This window comes from Manacus candei, unplaced genomic scaffold (assembly GCF_025592945.1).
Source record: "Manacus candei isolate 608988 ecotype Guabito, Panama unplaced genomic scaffold, ASM2559294v1 h1tg000086l, whole genome shotgun sequence".
Lineage (NCBI taxonomy): Eukaryota > Metazoa > Chordata > Aves > Passeriformes > Pipridae > Manacus > Manacus candei.
The window spans coordinates 3,282,517-3,297,585 of NW_026138134.1; the positions used below are offsets into that span (position 1 = coordinate 3,282,517).

At 48.9% G+C, this 15,069-nt stretch overlaps 1 protein-coding gene and 1 long non-coding RNA gene across 14 annotated transcripts in view; one reads left to right on the top strand and one right to left on the bottom strand.

The window, feature by feature from the left end:
* Positions 1 to 1,382: 1,382 nt before the first annotated feature.
* Positions 1,383 to 15,069, bottom strand: part of OPCML (opioid binding protein/cell adhesion molecule like) — a 335,600-nt gene continuing 321,913 nt past the window's right edge. For 6 of the 11 annotated variants that reach the window (XM_051812506.1, XM_051812505.1, XM_051812510.1 and 3 more), the window contains 2 exons: positions 14,463 to 14,564; positions 11,098 to 11,449 (listed from right to left, as the gene is read on the bottom strand). In XM_051812506.1, coding sequence (XP_051668466.1) covers positions 11,115 to 11,449; positions 14,463 to 14,564 — 437 coding nt within the window. In that variant the 3' untranslated portion in view covers positions 11,098 to 11,114. Of the gene's footprint in view, positions 4,252 to 11,095; positions 11,450 to 14,462; positions 14,565 to 15,069 lie in introns of those variants that run through there. The other 5 variants (XM_051812514.1, XM_051812513.1, XM_051812511.1 and 2 more) reach the window with 4 other exon arrangements.
* Positions 4,225 to 8,286, top strand: LOC127482325 (uncharacterized). Of its 3 annotated transcripts, none has more exons than XR_007908514.1 (4): positions 4,225 to 4,287; positions 5,577 to 5,625; positions 6,746 to 6,832; positions 7,137 to 8,270. It is a non-coding gene; the product is annotated as an uncharacterized LOC127482325 (long non-coding RNA). The 3 variants fall into 3 exon arrangements; XR_007908516.1 differs by lacking the exon at positions 4,225 to 4,287 and adding an exon at positions 4,296 to 4,698 and having other exon boundaries at positions 7,137 to 8,286; XR_007908517.1 differs by lacking the exon at positions 4,225 to 4,287 and having other exon boundaries at positions 5,266 to 5,625; positions 7,137 to 8,286.

Genomic DNA, 15,069 nt, shown 5'->3' on the forward strand with positions numbered 1-15,069 from the left:
GGCACTAGGATGTGCCATGAGCCAGAGTGTTTGGCCATCTGTAGGTGTTTCACTCCAGTGGAGGCAGGTCCAGCACCAGGTACCCAGCAGAACCAGCATTTTAAGATGGGAAGCATCAGGGAGGCCCAAATTGTGGTGGGATCCCCAGGTGCCACATGCCAGAGGCCAGTGTTGCTTTGTGGCACCAGGATTTATATTGCATCAGCCTTGGCTCCCTGATTGGTTGGTTTTTTTGGAAGAGGCTCAAAGCACAGTCTTTCCCACGGTGGTCACCCATGCTTGACTCACTGCAGGTAACACTGAGGAAAGCAGGCAGGGTCGTTTGCCCCTCCCACATCCCTTTCTTGGGGAGGTCGTTGGGTTTTGGGAAGCACTTACCTTTCTGCAAGGGTCACTTGAGGGGGCCAGCAGAGGTGTCCCTGATGTGTGAGGTTGCAGTACTCGTGGTGCTGGGATGGAGCTGTTTGCTCAGCAGGGCAGCTTCTTGTGGGGTTCGGGGATAAACTTTCAGGACTGGGCTTTTCATTCTCATGTCGAGGCAGGTGAAGGGAGGTCTCAAAGCGTGTGAGATCCTGAAAGGTCTGGCACAGTCCCACAGCCTCCAGTCTCCTGGCAGCAGGTCTCATATTAGAGGAGCTGGTTGAATGTTTTTTCACAGCTGATGTGGTGGAAAGGTGGGGAAAGTTGATGGGGTGGAACAGAATCTCCCGGGTGCAGGGAGCACAGCCTGCCTCCCCAGCCCTGTGGTTTTAGGATGAGACTACAGTCATGTCAGGAAGATGCTGAGGGTCACAGCTCCTTCTGGTCCTGGTCCTTGCCATCTTTGTCCTTTGATGAAGGTATCTGGTCTGTGTCACGCGCTGTCAGATCACGACAGGAGCAAACCACCCTTGCGAGTGCATCATCCACAAAGGTGTCCCTTCACGGGTGGGGGGGTTTAGCTGTCAGCAAGCGTTGATACAAGACGATGGAGAAGATGCTGGGAATGGCTCAGGCATGGAAAGGAGGCCCCTGACCACTCTGTTTCTGCTGAAGGTAGGTGAGTGATGAGAGCAAAGACAGTCCTTACCCTGCAGGGCTCTGTCAGCAGGTATGTGTTCATCGGCAGACGGAGGATGGAGGTGAGTGGGACCAGGGACCCACTCGTGGATTCCCAGGGGAGATGCATGGATGGGGTGAGGGATGAACCAAACAGCAGCGGGCCCCCAGCTGTGGGGCTCCAAGTGTCACCATCACAGGGGATGATCAAAAGAGGGTCCAACCAAGTGTTGGGTGAGACTACAGGACCCACTTGAGAGCCCTCCTGGCTCAGCACACCGGGTGCCAAGCACCACGACCCTCCCTGGGGTGTGCGGGGTCCGTGAAGCAAAGCCCCGAAGGTACAAAGTTCGTCAAACTTTATTGATACACTGCACAATCACAACCATCTCTTATTCTTGCCGAATTAGAAAAGGTTACAACTACAATGTAACATGCACAAATCTCAGGTAGTATAGCCACCCTTGGAATACAATGATCGACAGAAACTCAAGACTGGCCGTCGTGGCCATCAGCAGGAGAGACCCAGGAGCCACGCTGCCCCCGCCCTGGGCGCCTGGCCACCCCCTGGGCATCCAAACATGGAGAGCAGTGGTCACAAAGGGGTCTGACACCCAGCGGGGTCGGCCTCAGACAGCCAACACGTTTCTCACAATGGCACGTTACATGGCACGAGAAAGTCGAACGCCGTCCCGGCAGAGGACAGGGGAGCTGAGCCCACCTGACCCAGGGAGGAGAAGGATGGGATGGGGGGCAGCCCTGGTGCCAGGTCCGCCAGCCTCGGTGTGCGTCGTGGCGTCCCGTCGTCGCCGCCACTCTCTGGTATGCCGTGGCCTCTGGCCCTGGGATTCTGCAGCATTTCTGCTGCAGGGATGGAGAAACTTGGGGCTGACCCAGGAAGGGGCAGGGGGAGGCAGCAGGGGGCTGTTGTGGGGCAGTGCGGACCAGTGAAGGCATCGGGGCAAGGTGTCTCCTGCACCCAAGGGTACTTCTGGAGCGGGCACGTGGGGAAGGATGTGCGTGTCGCTGGCCGAAGACGGTGCCATCCCCGCTCAGTAAACATGCCCGGGCCGTGGGAGAGGACCCAGATCACTGCCGGTGCCACCTTCCCGGGATGCCAGTGGAGATGCAGAGCACCGCAGGGACCGCAGGACGCGGACTCACCCAGTCAGTGCCGGATCCCCGTCCATCAGGTAACCCAGCGTGTCCCGCCAGCACCAGGGCAGCCTCGGGCCAGGGGGGTTTGCCCATCAGCCATGGTACATGTTGAACATCCAGGATGGGGGGTGGGAGCATCCATTGAGATTTTGTAGCAGGTCCCGGGGCAGCCCACTGAGAGCAGGGATGAGGAGGGGCACGGCCGCAGAGAGGACGGGGTGGTGGCCCATCATGGCCTCTGGCTTGGGCTGGTTTTTTCCATCTTGTGTGCTAAGGACTGTCACCCCAGCTTCCTCGCAGCCACACAAAGCAGGAGGACTGGGCAGCAGCGGAGTTTGCGCAGGGAAGACAGCGTGTGCGTGGCCACTGCCCTTAAGTCATCTCACTTATGGAGGGAGAAGGGAGGGACAAGGCACAGGGATGTGGCGGGTCTGGACAGGGGATGCTTCGTGTGCTTGCTCAGTGCCTTGCTGTAATCAGGTCTCCCTGCCAGAGGAATAGGGTCTGGTGTGACATGTGACTTTTCAGGAGCAGGATGGGAGTGCTCATCCTCAGACTGTGGCCCCAAAGCATTCCTGGGTGGCCAGGGAGCTTCGGGAAGGCTCAGGGCTGCCACAGTGTACCAGGCGAGGGGGTCTGTGGTGCACGGTGCCATCAGGAGCACAATTCCATATGCAGGGAGGTGACATGGCCACCATCACCAGCACCTCCCAGAGTGGCTGGAAGAAGAAGGGGGCAGAGTCTGGGTGCATCCATTTTGGTGTCACGGGCATGTCACAGCAGGGAGGATCAGAGCCGTTCTCGTCCCTGCTGCGCCAGCGTAGTAAATCAACGGAGCCTGAGCTGCCTCCACAGGGTCAAACACATCAGACTTTCCTCAGGCAGGGGCACGTGATGGGCACGAGAGAAGGCAGCGTGAGGATGTTGCAGCTCAGGGCCCTCAGAGAGGCAGAGATGCAGACGGTCACGAGCGTCAGAGCTGCAGCAAAAGGGCCTTGTCAGCTGGTGTTTCGCTGTGTCGTTCGGAGCCTCTGCCCTGCGTTGGTGGTGCTGTGCTTTTAATGTGCAGGTTGGAAAGTGCTTGGAAAAAAAAGCTGAGAGGAACCCCCTCAAAAAGTGCTGGCAGCACACCAGGGCAAGAGCCACAGGGCAGCCCCTGCCATCAGGGGGGCAGCAGCAGAGTGGGCAGGGGTCTGGAGCAAGAAAGGGCGATGGCCTGGCTGTCTGATGCAGCAAGAAGGTTCTTAGTCCCCATGAGGGGTTGGCGTCATCCCCAGGGCTCACATTCCTGGGAGAGCAGCCTTGTGCCCTTGGGAAGGCAACAGGGTTTACTGGGAAGCAGACAGGTACGATGTTAGCTGGGAGGAAGAGTAGTGGGAAGCGCCTGACCCTTGAAGGACAACTGGTTGTGTCACCTGTCCCTCTCCAAAAGGACCAGCGAGCGTCGTGTCAGGAGCAGAGGCAGATGAGGGGAGGCCAGTGACATCGGGGGTGCTTAGGGAGGAGCTTTGGCGACAAGAACTGACATTCAGGACCAAGAGGGCTGAAGGCAGAGCCAGGGGGCTTCAACCTTGGGGTCTTTTTGGGCGTAGGCGGCTTAGTGAGACGACGAGATGGACATCCCCGGTGAAGGCTCTGGGCGGCACCCGCCCCGGCGGCTCCGCGCCCCCCGCGCTGGAGACGAGGAGCACCGTCCGTGCCGGGCCACGTCCCCGGGGCGGCGGTGGCGGGTGACAGTCTGGTGGCACGTGGTGGGGTCTGTACAGCGTTAACTGGCGGCGAGAACGATCCCGGCACGTGGGAGACAGGGCCATCCTCGGACTCTCGGCACCGCCGCCCGTCCTCCGGCGCATCGCCCGTCCCGCGGAGTGGAGTCCCCGGGCGGCGCGGCGGGCAGGGCCCGCGGCGGGGGAGAGGCGCGCGGGGCCTCCCGGGACCCTCCGCTCCCTTATCAAAAGTCGAGGAGGAGGAGGCGAGCAAGGAGGGTGGCCCAGAGGCAGAGGCCGGCGGCCAGCCGGGACGCCGCGTTGCCGCCGTCGTGCACCGCTCCGGGCCCTGCGCGGGGGAGAGGAGACAAAGGACAGCGGTGAGGTCAGTGGTGAGACAGCGTGAGAACGTGCAGGAAAACCCACCTCCCCACTGCCCCCGCAGTTCCCAGTCCCCTTCACATCCCACCCCCTCAGCTGTGCTCCCCCTTTGAGGGGTGGGGGGTTTGTTGGTCATTTGGAGAGCATTGCTGGTGTGGAGGAGGAGTTGAGGAGGCAGGCAGAGAGCTGAGGAACATGTAGGGGAGGCACAGTCCGGAGGAGGAGGATGCCCTGGGCAGGTGCCAGTCCACCCCACCATGCTCAGAAGTTGCCCCCCTTGGAGAGTCCTGGTGCAAACAGCCACGTGAGAGCCACCAGGAGCGGAGACCTCGGTGCTCAGGAGTGGCACAACTTGTGCCCAGCAATGAAAGATCCCTGGCCCAGGAGATGGCACTGTGCAGATGTGCAGTCTCAGGTAGGCAGGTGCATTTTGGGGTGGCATCACTGGGCGTTTCTTGGCAGGCAAGCCAGGCAGGGAGGAGGCTGGTCATGCGGGTTCATGGCTGGAGCAGAGGTTTGCTGCACGTTCTTGGATGAGGGCTGTTATTTGGGATAGATTTGGGCTGAAGGGCACACAAAGGGCCGGTCAGGATGAGATGAGACAGCCGAGCAGAGTGAAGGAAGTGGAGCAGACACAGGTCTGCCTGGACTCCTTGTGCCTGGGGAGAGGTATTTTGGGAAGTTGCAGGTCTGAGCCCAAGTACTGGAATTCTGAAAGGGAAGAAATAGAGAAACAAGTGCTGAGCTGTCTCAGCATCAAAGCTCAGGGCACAGACAAAGTGTGAAGTAAATGGGATTTTTATCCAATTATGAATATGCTCTCAAGCCTGCAGTCAGCCACTTGGAATGTGTTCATCATAAATCAATGGAAGGTCTGGATTGGAAGGGACCTTAAAGCCCATCTCATTCTACTCCCTACCACGGGCAGGGACACCTCCCACTAGCCCAGGTTACTCCAAGACCCTTCCAACCTGACCTTGGACACTTCCAGGGCTGGGGCAGCCACAGCTTCTCTGGGCAACCTGTGCCAGGGCCTCCCCCCCCTCACAGGGAACAATTTCTCTCCAATATACAATCTAAATACACCCTCTTTTCAGTTTAAATCCATTCCTCTTTGTCTTACCCCTCCGTGCTCTTGTCAAAAGTCCCTCCCCAGATCTCCTGTAATCTCTTCCAAATGAAACAATTCTATGATGTATGAAATTATATCCAGTTACACTAAATTCTGCAGGATGGTGTCAATCCTTGTCTTTTTATCTACTGATTTCTTTGTGAACATTTATCTTATTTCAGGAAGAGGCAAAGGAGAGCCCAAGATGTTAAATCCAAGCCCTGCCAGAAGGTAAAGAAAATGATGGGAAGATTGAGTGATGAGCAAGAAGTTGTGTCATGCCCATGCTCAAAAAAAATTGATTGTAAGAGCACATGATAATACAAGAGGTGTAGAACTGCTCTGCCATAATCAGACATTTCCTTGCTGAATAGACCCTGGGATATAAAAGGTGGAACCTCCAGCTATTTGTTAAGAGGCAAGTAGAGCCTTGCAGGCAGAATGGAAAAGGGCTTTTGAGCTTGGTTTTCCCTCAGATCTGTTGCTGCTCCCTCTTCTGTCTTTTTGTCCCTTCAAACTAATGGCAGCATATCATGTAAGCCTATAAAAATAATTAAAATCTATGCAGACTTAATAATAAATGCTACTTAGACTTAACCTTTTATGTATTTACACCTGCTCAAATCCTGCTAAATCTCTACCTTTCTCTAACAGTTTATCCATACCTTTATCTATAGATGTGGACTTTTAATGTGTGACTAATTCTCATTACTGTTTTCTAGTTCACAGTTCTGCACTGGTTATTGGCTTTGATTTAATGATGCTTTTTAGAAATCTCATAATCTATCCTAAAACAATCACATCCTGGTTGAGTTGGAGAGTTCCCAAATAGATAAGTCAGAGAGGAAATAAACTGAAATACTGGGTCATAACTAAAGAAAAAAACCCACAAATATTTTCTCTTAACTGTATTCTTTGCTGAGAAAGAATTTATCCTGGTGTCAGACAACTTGGCCTTGTAAAGATTGTAAAGATACTCTATGGGAGAGACAAACATAAAGATACAGTGACAAAATAAAGTAGTAATTAGAGATGATAATGAAATTTAGGCAATGTTTCATTTCATCATGTGCCTCCTGTGTGTCCTGTGAACTGCCACATTAAATGGGAAGAGGATGGCTCCCATCAGGACAGGGAGAGGAACTCAGGACTTCTGCTGAGCTTCCCAGCAAGTATTTTGGCTCTGCTTTGCTAAAACCCCTGTACCTGGGCACTGAAGTGTGAGTGTACCTGGATTCTAGCTGCCCCTGCTCAGCTTATTTATTATTGCAGATATTTATTGTTACTTGGTTTTATTTTGTTCTTGATTTATTTTGTGTCCTATTTCCTCCCCATTTCCTTCCTGCTCCAGAAGGCAACCTTAGACTTTGAGACCCTGACTCGAGTGAAGATGGCAAGACTGGGATTTTGTCTCTCTCCTAAGACCTTGAATACAAAGGTAAGAAGGAATCAGTGGGTCTAATGATGAGTGAGGTTTCTTAGCCTGTGTTGGAGGCACTCTCAACTGCAGTGGGAGCCATAGGAATGGCCGAAATGCTTTCAGAGCTAAGCAGTCCCTTGACATGCACCAAAAAATAGCTTTTCCTTTCTTTTCCTGCCTCCTTTCTGTCCCAGGAAAGAATTCCCATGCCTTCCATTTCCATCCTCCCAGTTTCGGGCAACATCCACCTTTCTCCAGGTGAGACTGAGACACATGGAGACGAAGAATTTAGAACTTATCTCTCGCTGCTTTACATTTCCAGGACTCGTGACAAACGGGAAGGGAACGTGCCCACACCCACGGAGCTGCTGGAGCCCCTCTTTCCAAGGGGGCTCAAGGAAAAGGCAACAGCTGCTCTCCACTTCTCATGGTCCACAACAGCAATTAGTGAGGGAGAGTCTGGCCAATGATTCATGTCTGAGGACATAAGGAAGTCTTGGGGACTGGCTGGGGGGAAGCCTGTGCAGTGACTCATGCCTGAGGGTATATGTGTCTGGACTAAGTCTTGGCAACCTCCCCAGGATGAGATTTTCCTGACATTTTCCCTCAGGTAAACACATGGTCCTTGAAGGATTGTCTCTGCTCATTGCAGGGGAGTTGGAGTAGATGACCTTTAAAAGGTCCCCTCCAACTCAAACTAGGATTCTTTGGCTCCCTCGCCCTGTTTAACATCTCTGTTGGAGTCTTCAAAGTGGTGGCCTCTTGCACACAAAAAGGAAACACAAGTTAGTCAAGACCCAAGACTTGTCACAAACACTAAGGGAATGTGAGCAGTGGCTGTAGGTAAGAATTTTACAGCCTGGTATAATATATATCTATTATCTGTAGCAACTAAGAGCATAGCCAGCAATTAGCATATTATGAAGTAGTTAAGGAAAAAACATACATGGAGTAAGTAGCACAAGGAGGAAGACAGCTGCAGGTGTGAAATACAGGGGTCAAGTGGAAATAAAGTGTGAAGGAGAGAAAAAAAAAAACATGTATAGTAGGCAGAGAAGACAACTGGTGAAGCCAAAGTAACCCCACAGGGTAAGAGGGAATATGCTGGGAAAACCCCACAAAACAAAACAACTGAGTGAAGAGGAGGTGAGTTGTCCCCTGTCCTTTCACAGGCAGAAGGAGAAGAAGAGAACACCAATAAATACTAAGGAAGAAGAAATCCTACTTCAGCTCTGGCTTTCAACACCAAAAAAAGTGAAGAAGCTCTTCCCCCCCACCTCCAAAGGTGCCCAAACCCCAACCCCACACCACAGTCACTGCCCCCCTTGTACCAGCACTCCCCTGTTTGAGACTCATGGCCAATTTAGGCCAAATTTATTAAAGACTCATCATTTACCTGTGTATGGATGATGATTAAAACCTAACCCTGGGGGGTGATGTGTGCTGTTGATGACTGTCAGTCCAGTAAAGCCTGGTTTAAAGTTTCAAACTGTGTTGGTATGTTTTAAATATACTCCCAAATCTTCAGGTGCTACAGGTGAAGGTGGATATGGACAGAGGGACATAGAGATTCAGGAGCCAGAAGAGACTGAGCTGGAGAGTTTTGTTCTGCTCCAAGTGCTCAGTACCTACATCTCCTCCTGCTAAAACTGGAAGAGAGAGGAGCTCCTGTGCAGACAAGCCAGGAGGTGCTGGTGCAGAGAGCAGGGGCATGGCAGAGTCGGGGGGCACAGCCAGGGAGGGGGCCAGGGGAAAGAGGGGAGGGTTGGGGAGCCCATCATGAGCAGCTCGTGGTGCCAAAGGGACTCAGAAGTCGCCAGGAGAGCTGGGACTGACCTGACAGTCATCACAGCACCCAGGAGTGATGGAGAGCAGAACAGGGGGGCTCCTTGGGCTGAACCATAACAGGGGTACAAGCTCAGGGGCAAGGTCTGGACACAACACTGGACTAAGTGACCCAAAGCGACCCCAAGGGCAAAGTGGGTGAAATCAAAGAAGCAGAGCATGGTCCCCAGAGATGGAACTTGACCTAGTTCCATTCTAGTAACCCAAATGACCCATAGCAACCCCAAAATGACCTGGAGTAACCCCAGAATAACCTATAGTAATCCCAAAAGGCTGCTTTTTTGACCTAAATAACCTCAAAGTTCTCTGCAGAGCGTTTGACCTATAATAACCCCAATGACCTAAAGTAACCCCAACGACCCAGAGTAACCCAAAATGACCTACAGTAACACCAAAATGACCTCAAGTAACCCCAAAATGCTAGATTTTTGACCTAAAGTAACCCCAAAAGATCTCTGCAGAGTTTGACCTGCAGTAAGCCCAATGACCCAAAGTAACCCCAATGACCCAGAGTAACCCCAAAATGACCTCAAGTAACCCCAAAATGCTAGATTTTTGACCTCAAGTAACCCCAAAATTCTCTATTGAGAGCAAGTTTGACCTATAGTAACCCCAATGACCTAAAGTAACCCCAGAATGACCCAGAGTAACCCCAAAGTGCTAAATTTTTGACCTAAAGTAACCCCAAAAGATCTCTGCAGAGAGTGAGTTTGACTTATAGTAACCCCAATGACCCAAAGTAACCCCAATGACACAGAGTAACCCCAAAATGACCTAGAGTAACCCCAAAATGACCCAAAGTAACCCCAAAAATGCTAGATTTTTGACCTCAAGTAACCCCAAAGTTCTCTATTGAGAACAAGTTTGCCCTATAGTAACCCCAATGACCGAAAGTAACCCCAATGACCCAGAGTAACCCCAAAATGACCTCAAGTAACCCCAAAGTGCTATCCAGAGAGTAAGTTTGATCTCCAGTGACCCCAGTGAACTGCAGCAACCCCAAAATGCCAATTGGTTGGCATCAAGTAACTCCAAAATGTTCTGTTGAGAGGGAGTATGACCTCAAGTAACCCCAACCAATTAGCATTTTGGGGTTACTTTAGGTCATTTGGATTACTCAAGGCCAAACTTGCTCTCTCCAGAGCACTTTGGGGTTACTAGAGGTGATTTTGGGGGTTACTTGAGGTCAAACAATTAGCATTTTGGGGTTTCTATAGGTCACTGGGGTTACTTAAGGTCAAACACACTCTTTACAGAGCACTTCGGGGTTACTTTAGGTCAACTAATTAGTATTTTGGGAGTACTATAGGTCATTTGGGTTACTTGAGGTCAAATGTGCACTCTGGATAGCATTTTGGGGTTCCTTGAGGTCAAACAATTAGCTTTTGGGGGTTACTATAGGTCAGTGGGGTTACTTGAGGTCAAACTCCCTCTTTGAGGACCACACTGAGGTCACCTGCCATCAACCACTTAGGTCAAGTAACTTGTACTATTTTACCATGGTTTCACCAGCTGCATCCTGTGCCTCCCACTCTGGTTTGTTCTCTGATGCCTTCTCCCTCAGAATGCTCTTACGATTTATATTGAATTTTTTATGCTTTTTAATTCAAGGAGAGGTGGCTTCTTCTCCTCAGGGAACCTCCATCCAGCCACTCCAAACTCTCAGCCTTTCCACTCTCTGGTGTGGATTTCTGACATGCTCTGCTTGTCTTGGATTTTCCCCCTTGGAACTACACTGACCATGAGAACCATCATCTCATGGAAAAAAAAACATTTATTTGGTGGAAAACATCCCAATGACAGGAAAATAAAATATTTCTATGAACTAGTAAGGAGAGCAGAAGATGTAGGTTCTAAACGTTGTTTAATGAGAGCTGTGAATTTTATTACATTTTTTTCCCACGTGAAACTGGTTTTTAGTTTTTACTTAAGTTTTCCCCAGCTGAACCCAAGGATGTGTTATTATTTTATTTTATTATTTTATTGCTTTTATTTTAAATTTAATTTTTCATTTTAATTTATTATTTTATTTATTTTAATTTATATTTTATATTTTATTTTAATTTATATTTTATTTTGTATTTTATTTTATTGTATATTTTATTTTATTTTTATTTTATTTTTATTTTATTTTTATTTTATTGGTCAAAGACAGCTGTATCCAGAGAAGAATTTTGGTGCTGGCTCTCTGCATAGCTGACTTCCAATTGGTTCTCTCTGAAACCGTGATTGGAGATAACCAGGACTTCCTTGGTGGACAGTTATGAGTTTTTCCTCTGCCATCTTTCCAAGGCAAGATCCTGACCCAGATGGCTCAAAAATCTGACTCAAATGTATGGAATATCCAGATTTGGGGCCCCCAACATAGGAAGGACTTGGAGCTGCTGCAGCAGCCCTGCTCCCACCCAAAGCATCCACACAGTATATTCCACTTATTAAACAGGAAAAAATCATTTTATTGTTGACCAGAGATTATGGAAGCCTTTGGAATTCCCCACCCAACAGCTTCTGTCCCTCTCCCAGACCCCGGCCTGGTTGGCAGCTGTGAGCAACCACCGACCTCTGAGCCAGCAACCACCCTCCAGAGGCAAAATAACCCCGGGGGTTGTGATTCCCAGGCTCTCTGGAAGCCACTTTGGAGCTTACAGATTTCAGGCTTTTTGTGGGGTGTTAATAACGGCAGATGGCAACTTGCAGGGTGATGAAATGAGGTGTGAGCTGCTCCCTTGACCCCAAAAGCAGCGCCGGTGGCAGACACAAAAGAGCTTTTGCTTCTGCCCTTCGAAGTTCCTGTAATGCACAGAAATAGATGTGGGGTAATTACTTTCTCTGCTGTACAAAAGGCCTGGTTCAGACTTACACTCCCTGAAAACAGCACTGCCTCCTTCTCCTCACTGATTTCCACTTGCAAGACCTCATATTCCACTCATAATACCTCATAGGCTTGTCCATTTAGCATTTTTGGGGGTTAGCATTTTGGTTTGTGGGCTCAAATAAACACAAGAGAAACATTCAAACCGCAGACACTGCACAGCAATGGGTAAGCAGGACAAAGATGTTATATTATTACCTCTTTTTTTTTTTTTTTGGCATAAATTTTGCATTGATTCTATTTTTTTGCAACTCAAATCTCTCATAGTGAGGCCCTGGCACAGGTTGCCCAGAGAAGCTGTGGCTGCCCCATCCCTGGAAGTGTCCAAGGTCAGGTTGGACAGGGCTTGGAGCAACCTGGGACAGTGGAAGGTGTCCCTGCCCATGGCAGGGGGGGGAATGAAATGAGTTTTAAGATCCCTTCCAACCCAATCCGTTCTGTGATTGTATCACTCGTGTTTTAAGTGTTTTAAGTCAAGCAGTCCCTTAAATATTGAATCAGAGCTCTTATTCTTAAAGACATAATTGCTTTTCCTTGCTTTTATGTATTTAGTCTGAAGCTGCTGATTCTTAAGAGAGTGCACAATAAAGCATGAAAAGATTTTATCTATTCCATAAAATAATTGGTTTAAATCACTTCTAACACTTAACTTATATACAGTTAACTCATCCAAATCATCAATCACATCTATATTACAGAACAGAAATGAAATCACAAACATTGGGAAAATAGAGATGCTTCATAAATGATGCCATCTGCATCTGTCTTTATTCCAATATCCCTTCAATGGAAAGGACCAATAAAAGGTCCAGGAGCTCCCATTTTGGAATGAGGGATTTCATCTGGTGCCTGAGGGACACGCTGCACTTAAAAGAAATATAAAGGTCCATGTTTGGGGGTGTTTTTCCCCCCTGTCTCTAGATACAGGTAGCAAGGACAAAATATAACATGTTCATCAAAAAATCAACCCAGACAGTAAATTTTTAAGAAAAAAAAATTAGCAGATTTCCAAGCACTTAGTGCTCCTCTCCCTCCTCTTTGGCTAAGGCTGGCAGAGACTGTCCAAGAAACACCACGCACGTACCCGAATAGAAGCTCCCCACAGAGCTCATCCTTCCCACTCTCCCCCGTGTTTCCAAGAAGCTGCAGTTTTGACTGACAAGCTGTTGAATTCCTCAACATGTTCGCAAAATGAAAAGAAAAAAGCGCAATCCTGGAGGAGGGATGGAATTCCACCTGCCTCAGTCCCTCCCCGAGCCCGCTCCTCCCTGCTCCACTGCTTCACTCAATAATTACACGTGGAAAACGGGGGGAAAAATCGAACATGAATGTTTTCCTTTCTCTCCACTGAAAGTTATGACACTAAAATAGCTTTAGGTATGCTGAGTGTTCGCCCAGCAACATCCAAAGGAGGTGCCAATATACTTTAAAAATAAATTTAAGCTTCAGCCTTGGTGCAAGTAAATAAATAATCATGTGAAAACTAATGGGATATTTTCAGGTTTAACTTCCTAGGTTTCTTGCTGTCTCACTAATAAATATTTTCCTAATCTTCCTCATACAAAACAAGGAGCAGAGGTGTATTAGTATTTCAAGGAATACACCATTACTAACAGGAGTTGCTACAAGGCAGGGAGAGTTGCTTAAACTCACTTTTTATGGATATTTGTTTATTAATATCTCTGCTTTGCCAGCTATGGAATCACCTCTAATGTACTTCAGCTCGTTGGAGCTATTTTGGGGATTAATTTATTAAAACAAGGTGAAATTTTGTTTTCTCTCCATGTTAGTATCAATTAATAATCTGTATGAGAGGAATGCTGTGTTGTCAGAGGAGGGGTGTGTAAAGAGCAACATTAACTGCTGAGAGAAGGGAAAATGCCTGAAAACAGATGATGTCAAATACAAGATAACAGGACACAGCTGTCCTTATCCATAGCATGGAACAAACTCAAAAATCCCTAATCCAGTCCCCTTCTGAACAGAGGGAGTTATCTACACTGAAACTTCTTCTTTAGTCTGGTTTAGAGTCATGGAAATAGGCCAGACTTAGGTGATGTTGCTGTGTCTCCCATTAGAGAGGGCAAGTGTAAGAGGGCAGGGAAAGTGTCAGGACAGGGAAACAGAAAGAAATCAATATTAGGAAAACTGGACTGGAAATTTAATTTACTTATTTATGTATTAAAACCCATAAATATAAATATTTATTATATCTCATACACATTTTAAGTTATACTATATAAAAATAATATCTATATATAATATCTATATCTATAGATATATAATATCTATAATATGCTATAATTTATATGATATATAAATTATATGTGTATATATGATATCTAATAATTATACAGATATATGAGACATGCTATATCAACATTATTATTCAATTATATTAATAATACAGAGACTCTAGTATTATATCTTTATAATATAGGTGTTTGTACTATGAATAACCGGTATTGTCTTGTATTTTCTTGTAGTATAGTACAAGTATGGAAGGAATGGAAAGATGGAAGACAAACCCACACCAGATTCCAGCAGGACAGAACACAACAGAGCAGGACATGATGGATCAGCCCGTGCCAGAATTCACCTGACTGACTGAAACACGAGAGAACAGACCAGAACAGGAGAGGGAAACAGAACCCAGAGCCTCGACCCAAAGAGAAGAAATCAGGGCAGGGGAGAGGAGAACTGATTAGAACAGAAAGGACCAGCCCAGCCCCTAACTCAGCACCACAGACCAAACCCAAACACAACCATGCAAAACTCAACAGAACAGACTGGAGCCAAAAACCCTGCACCCGGGTGGGCCTTGCCAATGCCCCACAACCAAAGCCAAAGATGTGCCCCTCACACCACCCAAATCACCAAACACTCCCCAGGCCCCCCACCATGGTACAAAGCTTTGCTCCCACTGCCCACCTGATGCTGCCCAAGTCCATCTGGTGTGGACACTCTTCTCCCTCTCCACACCTCCCTGAGCCTGCTGCTGGACTCCATCCTCTCCCTCATGCCAGAGCCCTGCTGGGAAGGCAGGCTCCTGTTGTCTACCCTTGGATCATGACAGCCCCCTCAGCTTGCCAGAATGCCACAGGGACACGCCACAGCTACACATCGCCTTCCTCAGTGACAGCTGTCCAGTCAACCACTCCTCAATCACCTTCCTGCCCTCACTGCTGGGCCATGACACCAACACCCGCCACGGGCAATGTCACCTGTCCCTCTACTGCCAGTACAACATGGTCACTGCTGGCAGTCCTGTCAGCAGAAACAGGGGGAAAACCCCACACCCTGCACCCGGAGCGCGTGCTCACCTGGCCTGGGCCCCCTCCTCACCCCTGTGCTCCAGCAATGTCATGGCTCAGAGGACTGGTGGCCAACTCTGCTGTGCACCCCAGTTAGGGCTGACACAGATCTCATCTTCTGAGACATCCTCTTGGCAGGACTTCGCTGCTCAGGGTTTGTGTTGTTCGGTGCCTCAATGGACCAGGAACACAAAATACAGCCAGAGCTCTGCACCATCACTCCA